This window comes from Panthera uncia (assembly GCF_023721935.1).
Source record: "Panthera uncia isolate 11264 chromosome B2 unlocalized genomic scaffold, Puncia_PCG_1.0 HiC_scaffold_24, whole genome shotgun sequence".
NCBI classification, from domain to species: domain Eukaryota; kingdom Metazoa; phylum Chordata; class Mammalia; order Carnivora; family Felidae; genus Panthera; species Panthera uncia.
In genome coordinates, this window is record NW_026057580.1 from 40,765,393 (window position 1) to 40,778,412 (window position 13,020).

Consider the following 13,020-nt stretch of genomic DNA (forward strand, 5'->3'; position numbering starts at 1 on the left):
GGGTTTTTTGATGCAGCCTTAATAGAATCTAAATCCATTATTTCAAAGTTACTCAGTACATATTACATCCCATATGTGTCCTTTCCATCTACTTAGAACTTTTGTCCATTATGCTAGCGTTCAGAACTTAAAATATTTTCATAAGCATTTTTCTAATCTAAAATATAACAGATTCATATATTAGAAAACTGGTTTAATCTTCTTTATAGGGTCTCTCCATTACTTTCACTTCATTAATTATTCCCACATTTTTTGTCAAAAGGAAAGGTCTGCAGACCTTGTTTCCATTTCAACTTCCTTTCAATTCTTCAACTAATTTTACTTTTACTCTCCATTACTTCACTAATAAGCTCTCAACACTTTTGCCCCTAACTTAATTAAAATTGTTAAAAGTTGATCACTTCTTAAAATAATCTTTGATATGAAGTCTTAATCTTTCACCTCATACTATTATTCCCTTCAAGAACATGTATCACAAGTTTTAACTATTTGTTTACAACTGTGTTTATGAATTTTACTCCAGGAGAACAAGGATTGTGTCTGTTTAATTCACTACTGAAAACCAGTTTAGAGGTGTTACAGAGAAGATTCTCAATATATGCTGTTGAATAAATAAATAAATGACCAAGATTATTGCTCTCCAATGTTCCTTAGTTATCTTGTAGTACATACTTAAGCATTATTCAAAAGACTTAAGAGAAATTTTTAAAAATCACTTTACTTCCCATTTGTTCAAAATAGTAACAAAATTTTACCCAATTAGCAGTTTTACAGGACATCAGTAGAAATGGAAAATTTGGCAGTCTATGAAAATGAGCATTTACCTGAGGAAGTTACTCCCATTTGAGGGATGAGTTGCTCCTCCCTACAATTTTCACGACCAGGAACTAATCTCTGATATCTTGATGGATGAGGGTTACCATCAACATCAACCAAAAAAGGAGGAGGCATGAGGTGAGGTGCTTGCTGAGTCTGTTCATCTAACACAAAGTTGTTGGCATCACGAATAAGGGGCCGATAATCACTATGAAAGAACATCTGATCTGCTATCTGTAAAAAGAAAAGACCCATAAAAGACAAGGAAAATAAAAATTTATCATTGATAAATTTCTAATGGAAGGCAATGTTTTAATGTAAATCATGGTATTAAGCAACAATATAAAAGAATATTCTTGAGTTAATGGTAAAGAAATCTTTACTATATTTTTACATTAAATTTTATGATCAGAAAAGCAGCTGCTCTCAATTTTCTCTGGAACAGGGAAAAGACTGTATACATAAAACACTAACATAATTAAAGTGTAATTTCAAATTAAATGGTAAAATAAAATCTAGGTATAAATCATTCAGGGGTACTATTACTTTCATAGAGCTACCATGCATTATCTTATTTTTTTAATTATTAAACAGTAATTGTTTTAGCATTTTGCAAGGGGAAATCACTCAATGAATATATTCCTTGAATTAAACTCTAATGCAATCACTTATACAATTTAAGAAAACTCTTAAGTATACTGTACATGTGACTTATATTAACCTAAAAATCAACATGACAAGATTTTCCAAGAGTTAATAAGCATTTTCGCTAAAGAATTTTTTTTTTTAAATTAACACAAAATTATTAACATGAACTCATGCCTGACACATCTGTAACTTCACAACTTTATTGATTTGGTATTTCTTAAACTATGACCTATTCAATTTTTAAGTCTTTTAATCAATGAACTTAAATAGGCTCTTTAGTATTTAAAAATATTAGCTACATCAGTGGGTCATACATTTTTGGGAATCATATAAAAGCTACAGATTTTTACCCCAGGTAAATAAATGTATTTTATCCATATAGATAAAACATTTTACATAATTTCAGAGTCTCTCTATGGACAACCTCTCTCATGCCCAGCTTTAGAATTACAAGCTAGATTGCTCTAGCAACCTAAGTAAAAAGTTATTCTTTCTGAAATATAGATGACTGAATAAAATATTATCTAATGTCTATTACAGAGAAGAGGAATTTAACAACTGCTATGTTCACTGAAACTTAAGTCTCTAGAATACTTAAAATATGATTGTTAAAGCATAAATGATGCTTACCCACCCCTGAAGAAGAAATACAACCCCTAAGCATCCACAGATTAAAAACAAAAACAAAGAAAAGAAGAAGAAGAAGAAGAAGAAGAAGAAGAAGAAGAAGAATCATCATCATCATCATCATCATCATCATCATCATACTCTACCTTGTCATATTTGCTACTGGAGCCAAAACCAAAAATTAGAAGATGTCCATGAGAGTCTGTGCATGCAAAATGCTGACCATCAGGAGAGCATTTGCAGTCAAATACTGCACCATGTCCTTGGCCTTCAATCTGAAATATATTTAACCAACAATCAGAAAGGTACCATTAAAATAAAAAGACTGGTCATTACTGTTACTAAAATTTTATGGTAAAAGATATGTAAAAGTATACATCCCAATGAAGTGAAGATTAAGTATAACACAGTACAGTAACAAAATTTGTGAATATTCATGAAAAGTGCCAGATTAATAGCCTTGAAAAACAAAGTGTTTTCTTTATGCACACACAGACCACACACAATTCAGGAAATAAAACATCAATCTCCCCCACCCATAGAATTCTGCTTCATGTCTTTAAGCCACATTTAAAATGTAATTGCACCTTGCATTCCAACTTATCTGCATTTAATCAAGCCCTTTCAGCAAAGGCTGACAATGTGTAGTAACTGTAGCGATTTTTTCTTAACTCTTTGGAAGTAGTAGCCAGAGATTATTGTTCACAAGACACTAAATTTTTTCCTTTTGGTAATAAATTCCCTTGATGGTCTGACTCATCTTTTAAATGGTGAATTTCAAAGGTTAAAGAAAAGGTTTTTTTTACCTGATAATTGTTTTCTGTTTTCCAGTTCCATTAATCCAGAACGAATGGGTTTCTCCCTGCAACCTGTCAATCAAACAGAGGTGGCCAATCACCACTCTGAATTTTTTTTGCTCTCAGTGCTTCTTCAGACTATGTTCCAGTTGAAAACTTCTTTAGCAGTGTTCTGAAAGAGGTAAAAGTTCTACCCTATCTAAAGCACATCTAGGGACTGAATTTCAGAAAACAACTAAAATAGGGAGTCGACTCCCTAACAAATAACAACTAAGGATGATTTTCAACAAATGCGATTGGATTTCTGGATTAGCAGAATCGGAACACACACACATTATCAGGTAAGAAATACCTCCTCTCTGTTCCGGTATCCACTGATCTAGAACAACTGAAATGTACTAGTACTATCCCAATATTCCAGGAAATGCTTAGAGAAGAGAGAAATGGTAATTTTCTTTTTTTAGTGTTAAAAATATGGCATAGGGATGGATGTGTAGTTCACCAAAAATGGAAGTGAAGTTAAAATTCAGAAGAAAAGTTAATTTCTCAAGGAAAGTTTGCATTGTGGTCAAAAGAGAAACTATCACTCTAAAAGAAAGGGCTCTGCCTAAGAAGTTAACATAATATCACAAATGGGACTGACTCAAAAAGAAAACTAGTTTTTCTTCAGCTTTTTGAAAAGAAGGAAAGAGACCACTGGTGTTTATTAATGTTTTGGATAGTGGTAATAATGTGAAAGAAATAAGAATTTTCTTAAAATTAATCATATGAAAATTGGTAAACTAACCTAATGACTAATACACTTAAAGATTTACCATACAAGGAAGAAAATGGTTATGAAGAAGGTTGGAGGATAAGACAGTAGAGAAAGGGAACTGATTCCAAGTCTTGCTTAAAACTATTCAAAAAGAGAAAGAATAGAATGATTTCTCCTAAGTAGCATACAAGCATTAGGAGATACACACATCTTAGTATATGCCAAAAATGAAAGACTACAAAAAAAGAAGTGTCAGGGTTCAGGTCTTTCTTTTTCAATGTTTTCTGACCAAATAAAAAGTTACACAAACTATTATAAGCAAGTAACCACTTGAAAAAGTTTACCTCTAGACAGAATTTCATATAAAAAATTCAAGACAATTCAAATTGCCTTGGCAATCGTTACATGTTTTATCTCAGTCATTCCAAATTTCACAAAAAATGAAAGTGAAAACAAAAAAGCAACTACTTTATAAATCTACTCTATTATAATAAATGCTCCCCAAAATGTAATACTATTATTTTAAGTCTAAGTTTACAATTCTAAGTACACAGTAGAACAGAGGAAGAGATCTGAAACAAGTCTGATCAGCAATGACAAAGGATATTTAATAGATGTTCATAAGCATGGTATCCTTTACATGTTTAGGCAACCCCACTCTACACATTTTCTTTCCTTTTCTTTCTTTCTTTTTTTTTTTTTTTTTGTGGAGTGGGCTGTATGACGATTAATCAACCCTATTTCCATTTAATCTACCAATGTTGCCACATTTATAGTTAGATCTCTAAAAGAATAATGGGGAGATGTGGAACTTATAAAATTCTAAAGAAGCAAAGAAAAAAATCAGTCCTACTGAGGGTCACTGTCTTTCCTATATAACACATGATGTTTGAATATGTCAGGACAGTACCAATTTTCTTGGTTTAAGGCATCTGTTATGACTTTCATACGGACAAAATAAAAGTATATTTCCAGAACATCAGAAAAAAGTAAAAGCACATTATCTGGCTTAACCATTATTCATTAAAGAAGGCATTGAAAGAATCTACTCATGAATCAGAAAAGGTGTCCATAACCTTATTAAAATGCCAAATTTATCTTTAGTAACTGCTCCTCAGAATATAATCATCACACAACTACAAAATGCAGACTAGGCTCTCCAGCTGATACAAAGTAGAAAAATTATTTTACTTTTCCTATATAACTACACTGTAACTGTTTTTATGCTATGATTAAGTAAGCCAACCAAAAAAGAAAGTTACGTATTTCTCTCTGAAAAATGATTTCACCTTCTTAAATCAGGCTGAAAGTATTTCTAAGAATTCCCAAAGGGAAAAAAAAAAATAATGAAGGTACTATTTGAATATTCATGCGCAACTAGAAAACAATGAAGCTTCTATTCAAAAACCAAAAGGATGAAAATATCTTCTCTATCCATATTAAAGTTATATGGGCCTATCATAAAACTAAATGTACTGACCAAGAATAAGTCAACATAAAATTTAATACAGCATGTAACTTATGCTAGTATTTGATGTATGTTGTAGAAAATTAAAAATGGAAAGGAATAATAAGAGCAGAATTTTCCAAGTAAATTTTGGATGAACTACTCCTAATAAAATCAAGCATGCTTAAGAAACATTTGGAACATATGTAAATACAGACCACATAATAAAACTCATACACATTAAATCACAATAAGGAGAGCTGAGAAAATCCAAGAGATGGTATTTACCAGTAAGTGCAAAAATTTCAAAAGAACAGGAGTTAAAATAAAAAATGTATTATGCAATTATGATACAGAAGTCATTCTGTTTTATTTTTAAAGCAAGAGATAAAAGGATTAGATGAGTTAAAATAATAATAATTCCTTTGTTAGAGAAATTCTCATTACTGACCAAAGAATTCTCAAAATATTTCCAAGAAATGAGGAGTACTATTTAGAAGTTTACACTGAATTTAAAATAATACAAAAACTTATGAGCAAAAAGCCATGATGATGACAGAACTGTCATATTTAATGAAGAATACTAGTATCTTTTTTAAGGCAGAATACTATCCACAACTACCAATGTAATTTTTGTGAAATAGAATGATGAATAATTAAAGGAGACAGAGAAATGAGGCCTAAGACCTAAGAGACTTCTCTGGTTATTGGCAAATCACTTAATCTCTCTGCGATAGAGATAATTTAAATGATCGCCAGAGTCCTACCCAGTTCTAAAATTCTAACATCTGATATTCAGGAAGACTTTTTGGAAAAATTAGACAAATCTGGAAATGAGGTATATAGTAAAAGCACTACAATGCAGACTAAAATTACAGAGTCTAAATTACATCAATCATGAAGAATATACACACAGGTGAATATGAGAAGTATGCAGTCGTGGAGAAACTCAACATAATTCAAGAATGTTAAAAATATGGGCTATCTTGGGGTGCCTGGGTGGCTCAGTCGGTTGAGTGTCCAACTTTGGCTCAGGTCATGATCTCACAGCTCCTGATTTCGAGCCCTGCGTCGGGCTCTGTGCTGACAGCTCACAGTCGAGCCTGCTTCGGATTCTGTGTCTCCCTCTCCCTCTGCCCCTAACCCACTCACTGTCTCTGTGACTGCCTCTGTCTCTCTCAAAAATAAACATTATTTATTTTTGACTGTGCGGTCTCTGTCTCTCTCAAAAATAAACATTAAAAAAAATTTTTTTTTAAATATGGGCTATCTTAAGCAGAATCGTCCTGTTAAGGAATTATTCCAGGTTTATGACCAGGGTCAGGTTTTTTGTTTTGTTTTTTGCCTCATTCATTTTTAAAACTATTCCACTGTCTAGAAGGGAGCATCTTACCTAGAAATACTCCATAATTTAAAATTATGAATCTTTAAACATCCTAACGATGCTGTGATACAGACTCATCCCAGGAATAAAATAGCTGAGAAACAGAACTTATGCTAAGAATTATCCTTAGAAAGTCCTTATGTATAAAGAACTTTTAAAGTTTATCTACCAGGGGAGAAATAAACTTAATTAAGAAAGTATACTAAATACTGAAGACAGACACTGTCATACATATGCCTAAAATATGCTTTGGCCACTTTAATCATTATGATAGTTACAGTGCAAACAAAAAACAGATCTTCAGGGAAATTACCCACACTGTAATAGGCTAGGTGTCATCACATTACTTTAAAGACCATTAGCAAATGAATGTTTCCTTTAATATTGAAAATTCTTTAATGTATAAACATTATTAAATATGAATTAAAGGTAACTGTTTACGGAGTGCTAAGATAATAAATTTATATAAAAAAGGAAACTGCTGTAACTATCTTGATAGAACCAGTAGATACATAAAAGTGATTTTGAAGAATGAGCTCTAATTTTCATCAAAGGAACATTTCTTATCAAAATAAATAACTAATCTTCAAATTTAACAGCATTCTGCTTACCCATATTCTGATTTCACTGAGGGCTGTAATATTATTCATCAGTCTTCCTTGTAATCTGTTCTCCTCCTTAGGCCTCTGACATAATATTAGCATGGTATCTTTCTAACACACTCTTTAAAGATTATGATCTCTTCTCCATTTTCTAAATAGGACTATATTTTAAAAGTTTAGCTGTAAGCCCTCTACACTGTTCTATCTCCATGAGGTAAACAGCGTTCTACATGGAAGATTTCAACATCTCTTTCCACTCCTAGCCCTTCTAAGTATTCTATATTCAATTGTTGGCTGGCCATTTCCACATAGATCTCCAACACTACATCATAATAAACATAAAGATGAGCTAAAAGAAATCAGTTTTTCTTCACATAACTCATATTTCCATTAATATCATTTTTTCAATACAACCTGCGGTACACTCCCAACATATTTATTAAATTTTCCAGCACTCTCCAGCCCTAATCCTTCTATTAGTCACAAAACTCCAAGTCTTATACACATTTTTCTTTCACTAATTTTCTACTACCTTAACCCTTATAAATTTTCATTATGATTTCAATGACAAAAGTAGTTATCCCCCAACCTATTCAACTTCACACCTGAAATACTACTACTGGCAATCAAACCTCTTCCCTTGTTTCTGAAGTATAATTTATGAAAATCCCACCATGTTAACTATTCTTTTTATGCTTACAAGGTAATACGAGGCCATCAACAATCCACCCCAACTTACACTTTTCAGCTTGTCATCCACTTTTCAAAATCTATTCCAGACAACCATTCCAAATTACATCTTAACATATCTTACTTGGTTATTTATAATATTCCTTTTATTTACAAAATTAAGTATCTTTCTTAATGACTCAATTTTTATTTTTCAAGCCATAATTCCAATTCTTTTCCTCAAAAAAACTGTTTCTGAACATCCATCCTGAAGTGATCCTTACACATCTTTAGATACAACAATTCTCTTTTCTCACATGCCATGCTACCACTGCCGGCTAAAAACAAGGACAATGTCTTATTCTTCTTTGTGGTTCTCATATTTTGTGCTAATGCACAAAATACTCAAATGTTTGCTAATCAAAGTGTCTTCCATGTGTATGTTTACATATTTCCCTGTATAACTATCAAATCTCCAAAACCCTTGTGACAGTAATTCATAGACCATGTCAAAGAATTACATAAAAGTAATTCACTAAATATAATATAGTATGACAAGCTAGAGAGACAAACTCACATTCATGGCAACAAATTTTAAGATATGTTTTTGATACCAAAGATGAGAAAGAGACAGAATCTAGAGAACCGGAGAAACCTGAAAAAAAAGTGACAATAAAGTTTATACTCAGAAGATTGAAGGTAATTCCTTACCCAGGGAGGCTGAAACAAGGACTGGAAGCATCAAAGAATCCTTTTAACATAGAGTGCAGATATATGGCATCTTGTTAGATGATGATAGATAGGTAATGAAAGAGATGGAAGGATGAAAGCAAAAAAGGAAGGAGAAGAGAGAAGGAGAAAAAGAGAGAAAGATTTATCTTGAAATCTTGATTCACAAGAGAACACAATACGAGATTACCTATTTTGAGCTTCTCTTTCTCCCTTTCCTAGATATATGCAGCTACAACTGTCTAAAACTAAATTAGAGGTCACACTGAGAACATATTGTCAGAAGTATGCATGTGCAAAAATTCTGAGTGGTGGATTGGCAGCCTCTGCTTGTTTGGAACGTTGCAAGGAGAAATATATTGTTCTGGATTAGTGGACACTGGAACATTTTTTTTTAAATCTCAAGTAAAAGAAAGGTTAATTATAAAAATAAGGAAAATTTAATTAAATAAATAAAAATTGTTATTTGGAATTTACTCATGAAACAACAAAAGTAAAGCAAAACTCAAATTCAGTAAATTGCTGTCTAGAAAGAGACATTGTACTCTTCAATTAAAATCAAAACCAGACAAAAGGCAACAAACTACAGCTTTGAGTAACATGAGAGAAACAGAATGATATGAAAAGAGAACGTCATAGACACAGCTAGGAATAATACGGAGAAAAGGAAGGGAACAGAAAAGATAAAAGCACCAGAAACATGAGGAACGCTACTAATGTGGGGTCTACAATCCCACTTCAAATAGATTTACTTTCTAAGAATCAAATCAAACTAAGAAATTTGAAAGTCCCCTTTCAAATTAATTTATTGTTCATTTAAACTTGTAGTTAAAACGTAGTTATACTGTGTTAATTTAAGGGGAAAAGGGCTAAAAAAACTTTATTATTTAGGACCATTTATGGTTACATTAAACTCTCAAACTTGCTTACCTCTTTCAGGAAATGGGAATAGTACAAAATCCTTTAAATTCAGTTCAAGGAGTTTGCACACATTTTCAAGTTATTTCTGGGAACAATTTATCTGCCTTTTAACATTTAAGTTTCAGAGCCTTTAAACTAGAGTTTAGAACAACTCTCATTAAAACACATCTATACTAGGCTTGCTAAACAACGCCTGAATAGTTTGGAATATTCTTAATATATACTATCTGTCTTCAACAAAATACCCAAATACACTTTTATCCTGAATATATATAAGTATATTATATAGGTATATAAGGTCTGTTCAACTAGAACATGAATAACTGACACAGTTTTTAGAGGAATGTAGACAAGTAAAGCTTAAGGGCTAAAATTTATATATATTTTTAAAGAAAATAAAGTTGTCTTATAATCATCTCTACAATATTCTTTACTTTCATTCTCTGGTTCATTTAAAAAAAAAAAAAAAAAAAAAAAAAAAAGGAGGGGTGCCTGGGTGGCTAAGTCAGTTGAGCATCTGGCTCTTGATTTTGGCTCAGGTCATGATTCCAGGGTCGTGGGATTGAGGTCTGTGTAAGTGTGGAGCCTGCTTAGGATTCTCTCTCTCTCTCTCTCTCTCTCTCTCTCTCTCTCTCAGCCCCTGTACCCCACTTGTGTGCTCTCTCAAATACAATAATAATAATAATAATAATAATAATAAACAAAGAAAGGTTCCAGGTTTCTTCCTCATATACTTTTCCAACAAATGCTATTCAGTGTTTAAGATTATTTTATTTTTAAAGATGAGACAACGGGGGGGGGGGGGGGCGTGTTACAAGGAACATGAACGGTCTATTCTACTTCATGCTCTGTTATCTCTTTTTCACTTGTCATATACTTCTTGTATGTAACAAAAGCAAACCTAACACCCACCCACCCCTCACTGTTTTGTCATTCAGATCTTCCATTAAGAGGAAAGCTAGTAGTAAAAATAAGCAAGGTAACTCCATCACTTTTTCTAGACAATACCACTAGCAGGTTAAGAATCTTTTTATTAAATTTTGAAATGAAATAAATTAGGGGGTTTTATGGGCAAATAAGTAACTAACTATCTCAATTCTTAATCTCAAACCTTGTTTACAAATTTAGGTGGTCCTAAAATAAAGTGTCATATTTTTAAAAGTATAAGTCAAGGCCTGATACGGGGGGGGGGGGGGGGGGAGTAATTAGAATATTTATCAGAATGACAAGTATCAGTGCAATATTAATACATCAATGCCTCATACTTTAAATTTATTAAATGTATATATAATTTTATTAAAATGTACTTACTCCATGCCAAACATAGGCATTTACAAAACTCAACTTTTCCCCCCATGAAAGGCATTTTTGATGACACAGAATTTTTGACTATGTCTAAAATTTCAAAAAAAGTTTAATTTTTGTAATACGTAAAAAGGGACAGTAAAATGCTGATTAACACATAATAATTATTTGTTACATGATTTCAAAACTTCTTACAAAGGTATTATGAATTTCAAGTGGAAAATCAAAGTATCATAAAAAAGAAAAACCAGTATTAAAGTATTCTCAAAATATAATTGATAAAAACCTGCATCTTAAAGAATTATATATACATTTTTTTTTTCTTTTAAAGGCAGTTTACATGCCGTATTTTCTGCCTGTATATCTGTTTAATGGTGATTTTTTTCTTCATGTTGTAAAGCTTTGATTTTAAAACTCACATGAAATATTACGTAGCCCTAATGATACTTCTTCTAAACTTTTACCATTTCTAGTCTAAACAGAGAGTATTCCACTAGAATTATTCATCCTTAAAAGAGGTCTTCCAAGGCATGCTATAAATAGTTCCTCTACAGAGCACTCAAAAATTATTTACTAGGTTGAACTTATGATTACTGGTACAATTTAATATTAGAGTTTGTACTTCTTCAACTTTTATGGTATTTTAGTAACTGAAAAAATGACTGACTTGCTACACAGAGCTAAATAGTTATAACTACTATAACCAAAATGCTACCTTCATGATAGTGGACAGTGAACACAAGCTTCTACTCTCCCCTCAAATTGTTTTTATTTTAATAGTAATGCTGGATGCTTTATCTTCCATCTGTCCATAGATAAAACAAACAACGAAATGAACAAAAAAGCAAAGAGCAAAAAGCAAGGAGGGCACTTAGAGAACTTATAAATGAAGAGACAGAAAAAAATCATCAAACTAAACTTTAAGATCTCAAATGATCTACTCAGAGTTAATACCATTATAAAAACATCTCCTCCAGGTGACATATCACTAACTAGGTAGATTTGGAAGTTAGCTGTGCAATGGCCCACCATTAACTAGAGTTAGCATTAAGAACACAGTAACAATGGACCAAAAAATGCGGGTTTAAAACCCCAAGTTCCCCTGTAACAGGTGTGTGACCTAGATAAACCTGGGCAAAGCAATTCATCTCTGTACGGTTTCTCCATTCATAAAACCAGTAATAATAAAATCTACTGTTGATTGTATTACAAAGTTTTCATGAAAACCAAATGAGGTAATACACAGAAGTATTTTGGAAATCATTAAAAATCATGCAAAAAATTAAAAGGAGTATCTTTATTTTAATTAGATAAAATGTAGTTCATTTTCTAGTTTTTTAAGTGCAGGATATATTTTTAATCCTTTTTAGTCTATGTTTTGTCTTTCTCAGTTTGAGTATTCTATGGATACCATCCATAGATGGGCTACTTATTACATAAAGTTGTTTCTTCTGCCCTTTAGAGACTTTTCTCTTATTCTTGGAACAGGAAAAATATCCTTATCTAAAACTCTTAAAACAATTTTTAAGGCAATAATGTTAACTAAATCCCTTAGTTAATTTCAAAGACTATGCAATATAGTATGTCTGACTTCAATTCCCGGCTACATCACTTATTTGTAATGGTCTAAGAGCAAATCACTTAAGTCTCAATGTATTCCAATTTTTATAACATAAGGTGGAATATTAGTGTGATCAACTTACCTGAACAGGAAAAATTCACCTTTGTAGCTTAAAGGTGAAAGCAGTATTCAAGTATGAGATAAAACTTTCCCCCCAAACACTCAATTAACCCACCAATGCCTTTTGAAAATATGAAATTACTAAAAAAAAAAAAGTCACTAAAATATATGTATAGGACACAAATTGTTTTCTTTTGAAGCTATAAAGACAAATTGAGAAAATAGTATTTTTATTTAAACAGAGATGCCTCAAAAAAGAGCAAACCAGAAACACAAGGATAGAAAAGAAAGAATTCTTTACCAGCATATTTAAGGATTTGCTTTAAAAAAAACTCTCTATACACATATCACTAAGGAAATCCACCTGTCACTAAAAATTGTACTCCAAATAATTAGCAGTCTTTTTAGAAAAATAAGAATTTGACAAATCTTAAGTTCTTACCTTATGTACACTAAGGTATTATCTATAAAGGCAGGTAACTGAATTCCTTCACTAATAATGCTTTTATCTTCTTATTCCTCCCTCTGACTTTTTAATTACTTCTTACTATGTAGAACTTTACTATGATTATCAATGAAGTATAGTATCACCTTCATGAAATTTTTTCACAAAACATGGCATTTCACAAATGACACT

The 13,020-nt window shown here is 31.7% G+C and overlaps 1 protein-coding gene and 1 long non-coding RNA gene across 4 annotated transcripts in view; one reads left to right on the forward strand and one right to left on the reverse strand.

The window, feature by feature from the left end:
• Positions 1–13,020, reverse strand: part of PHIP (pleckstrin homology domain interacting protein) — a 138,391-nt gene that overhangs the window by 66,907 nt on the left and 58,464 nt on the right. The window contains exons 17-18 of the mRNA XM_049653914.1: positions 2,238–2,366; positions 825–1,050 (exon numbers count right to left, since the gene is read on the reverse strand). Of these exons, the coding sequence (XP_049509871.1) occupies positions 825–1,050; positions 2,238–2,366 (355 nt within the window). The remainder of the gene's footprint in view (positions 1–824; positions 1,051–2,237; positions 2,367–13,020) is intronic.
• Positions 1–13,020, forward strand: part of LOC125938649 (uncharacterized) — a 53,600-nt gene that overhangs the window by 18,545 nt on the left and 22,035 nt on the right. The window contains exons 2-4 of one of the 3 annotated variants that reach the window (XR_007462758.1): positions 764–954; positions 2,005–2,396; positions 2,923–3,229. This is a non-coding gene — a long non-coding RNA (uncharacterized LOC125938649). The remainder of the gene's footprint in view (positions 1–763; positions 955–2,004; positions 2,397–2,922; positions 3,230–13,020) is intronic. The other 2 variants (XR_007462760.1, XR_007462759.1) reach the window with 2 other exon arrangements.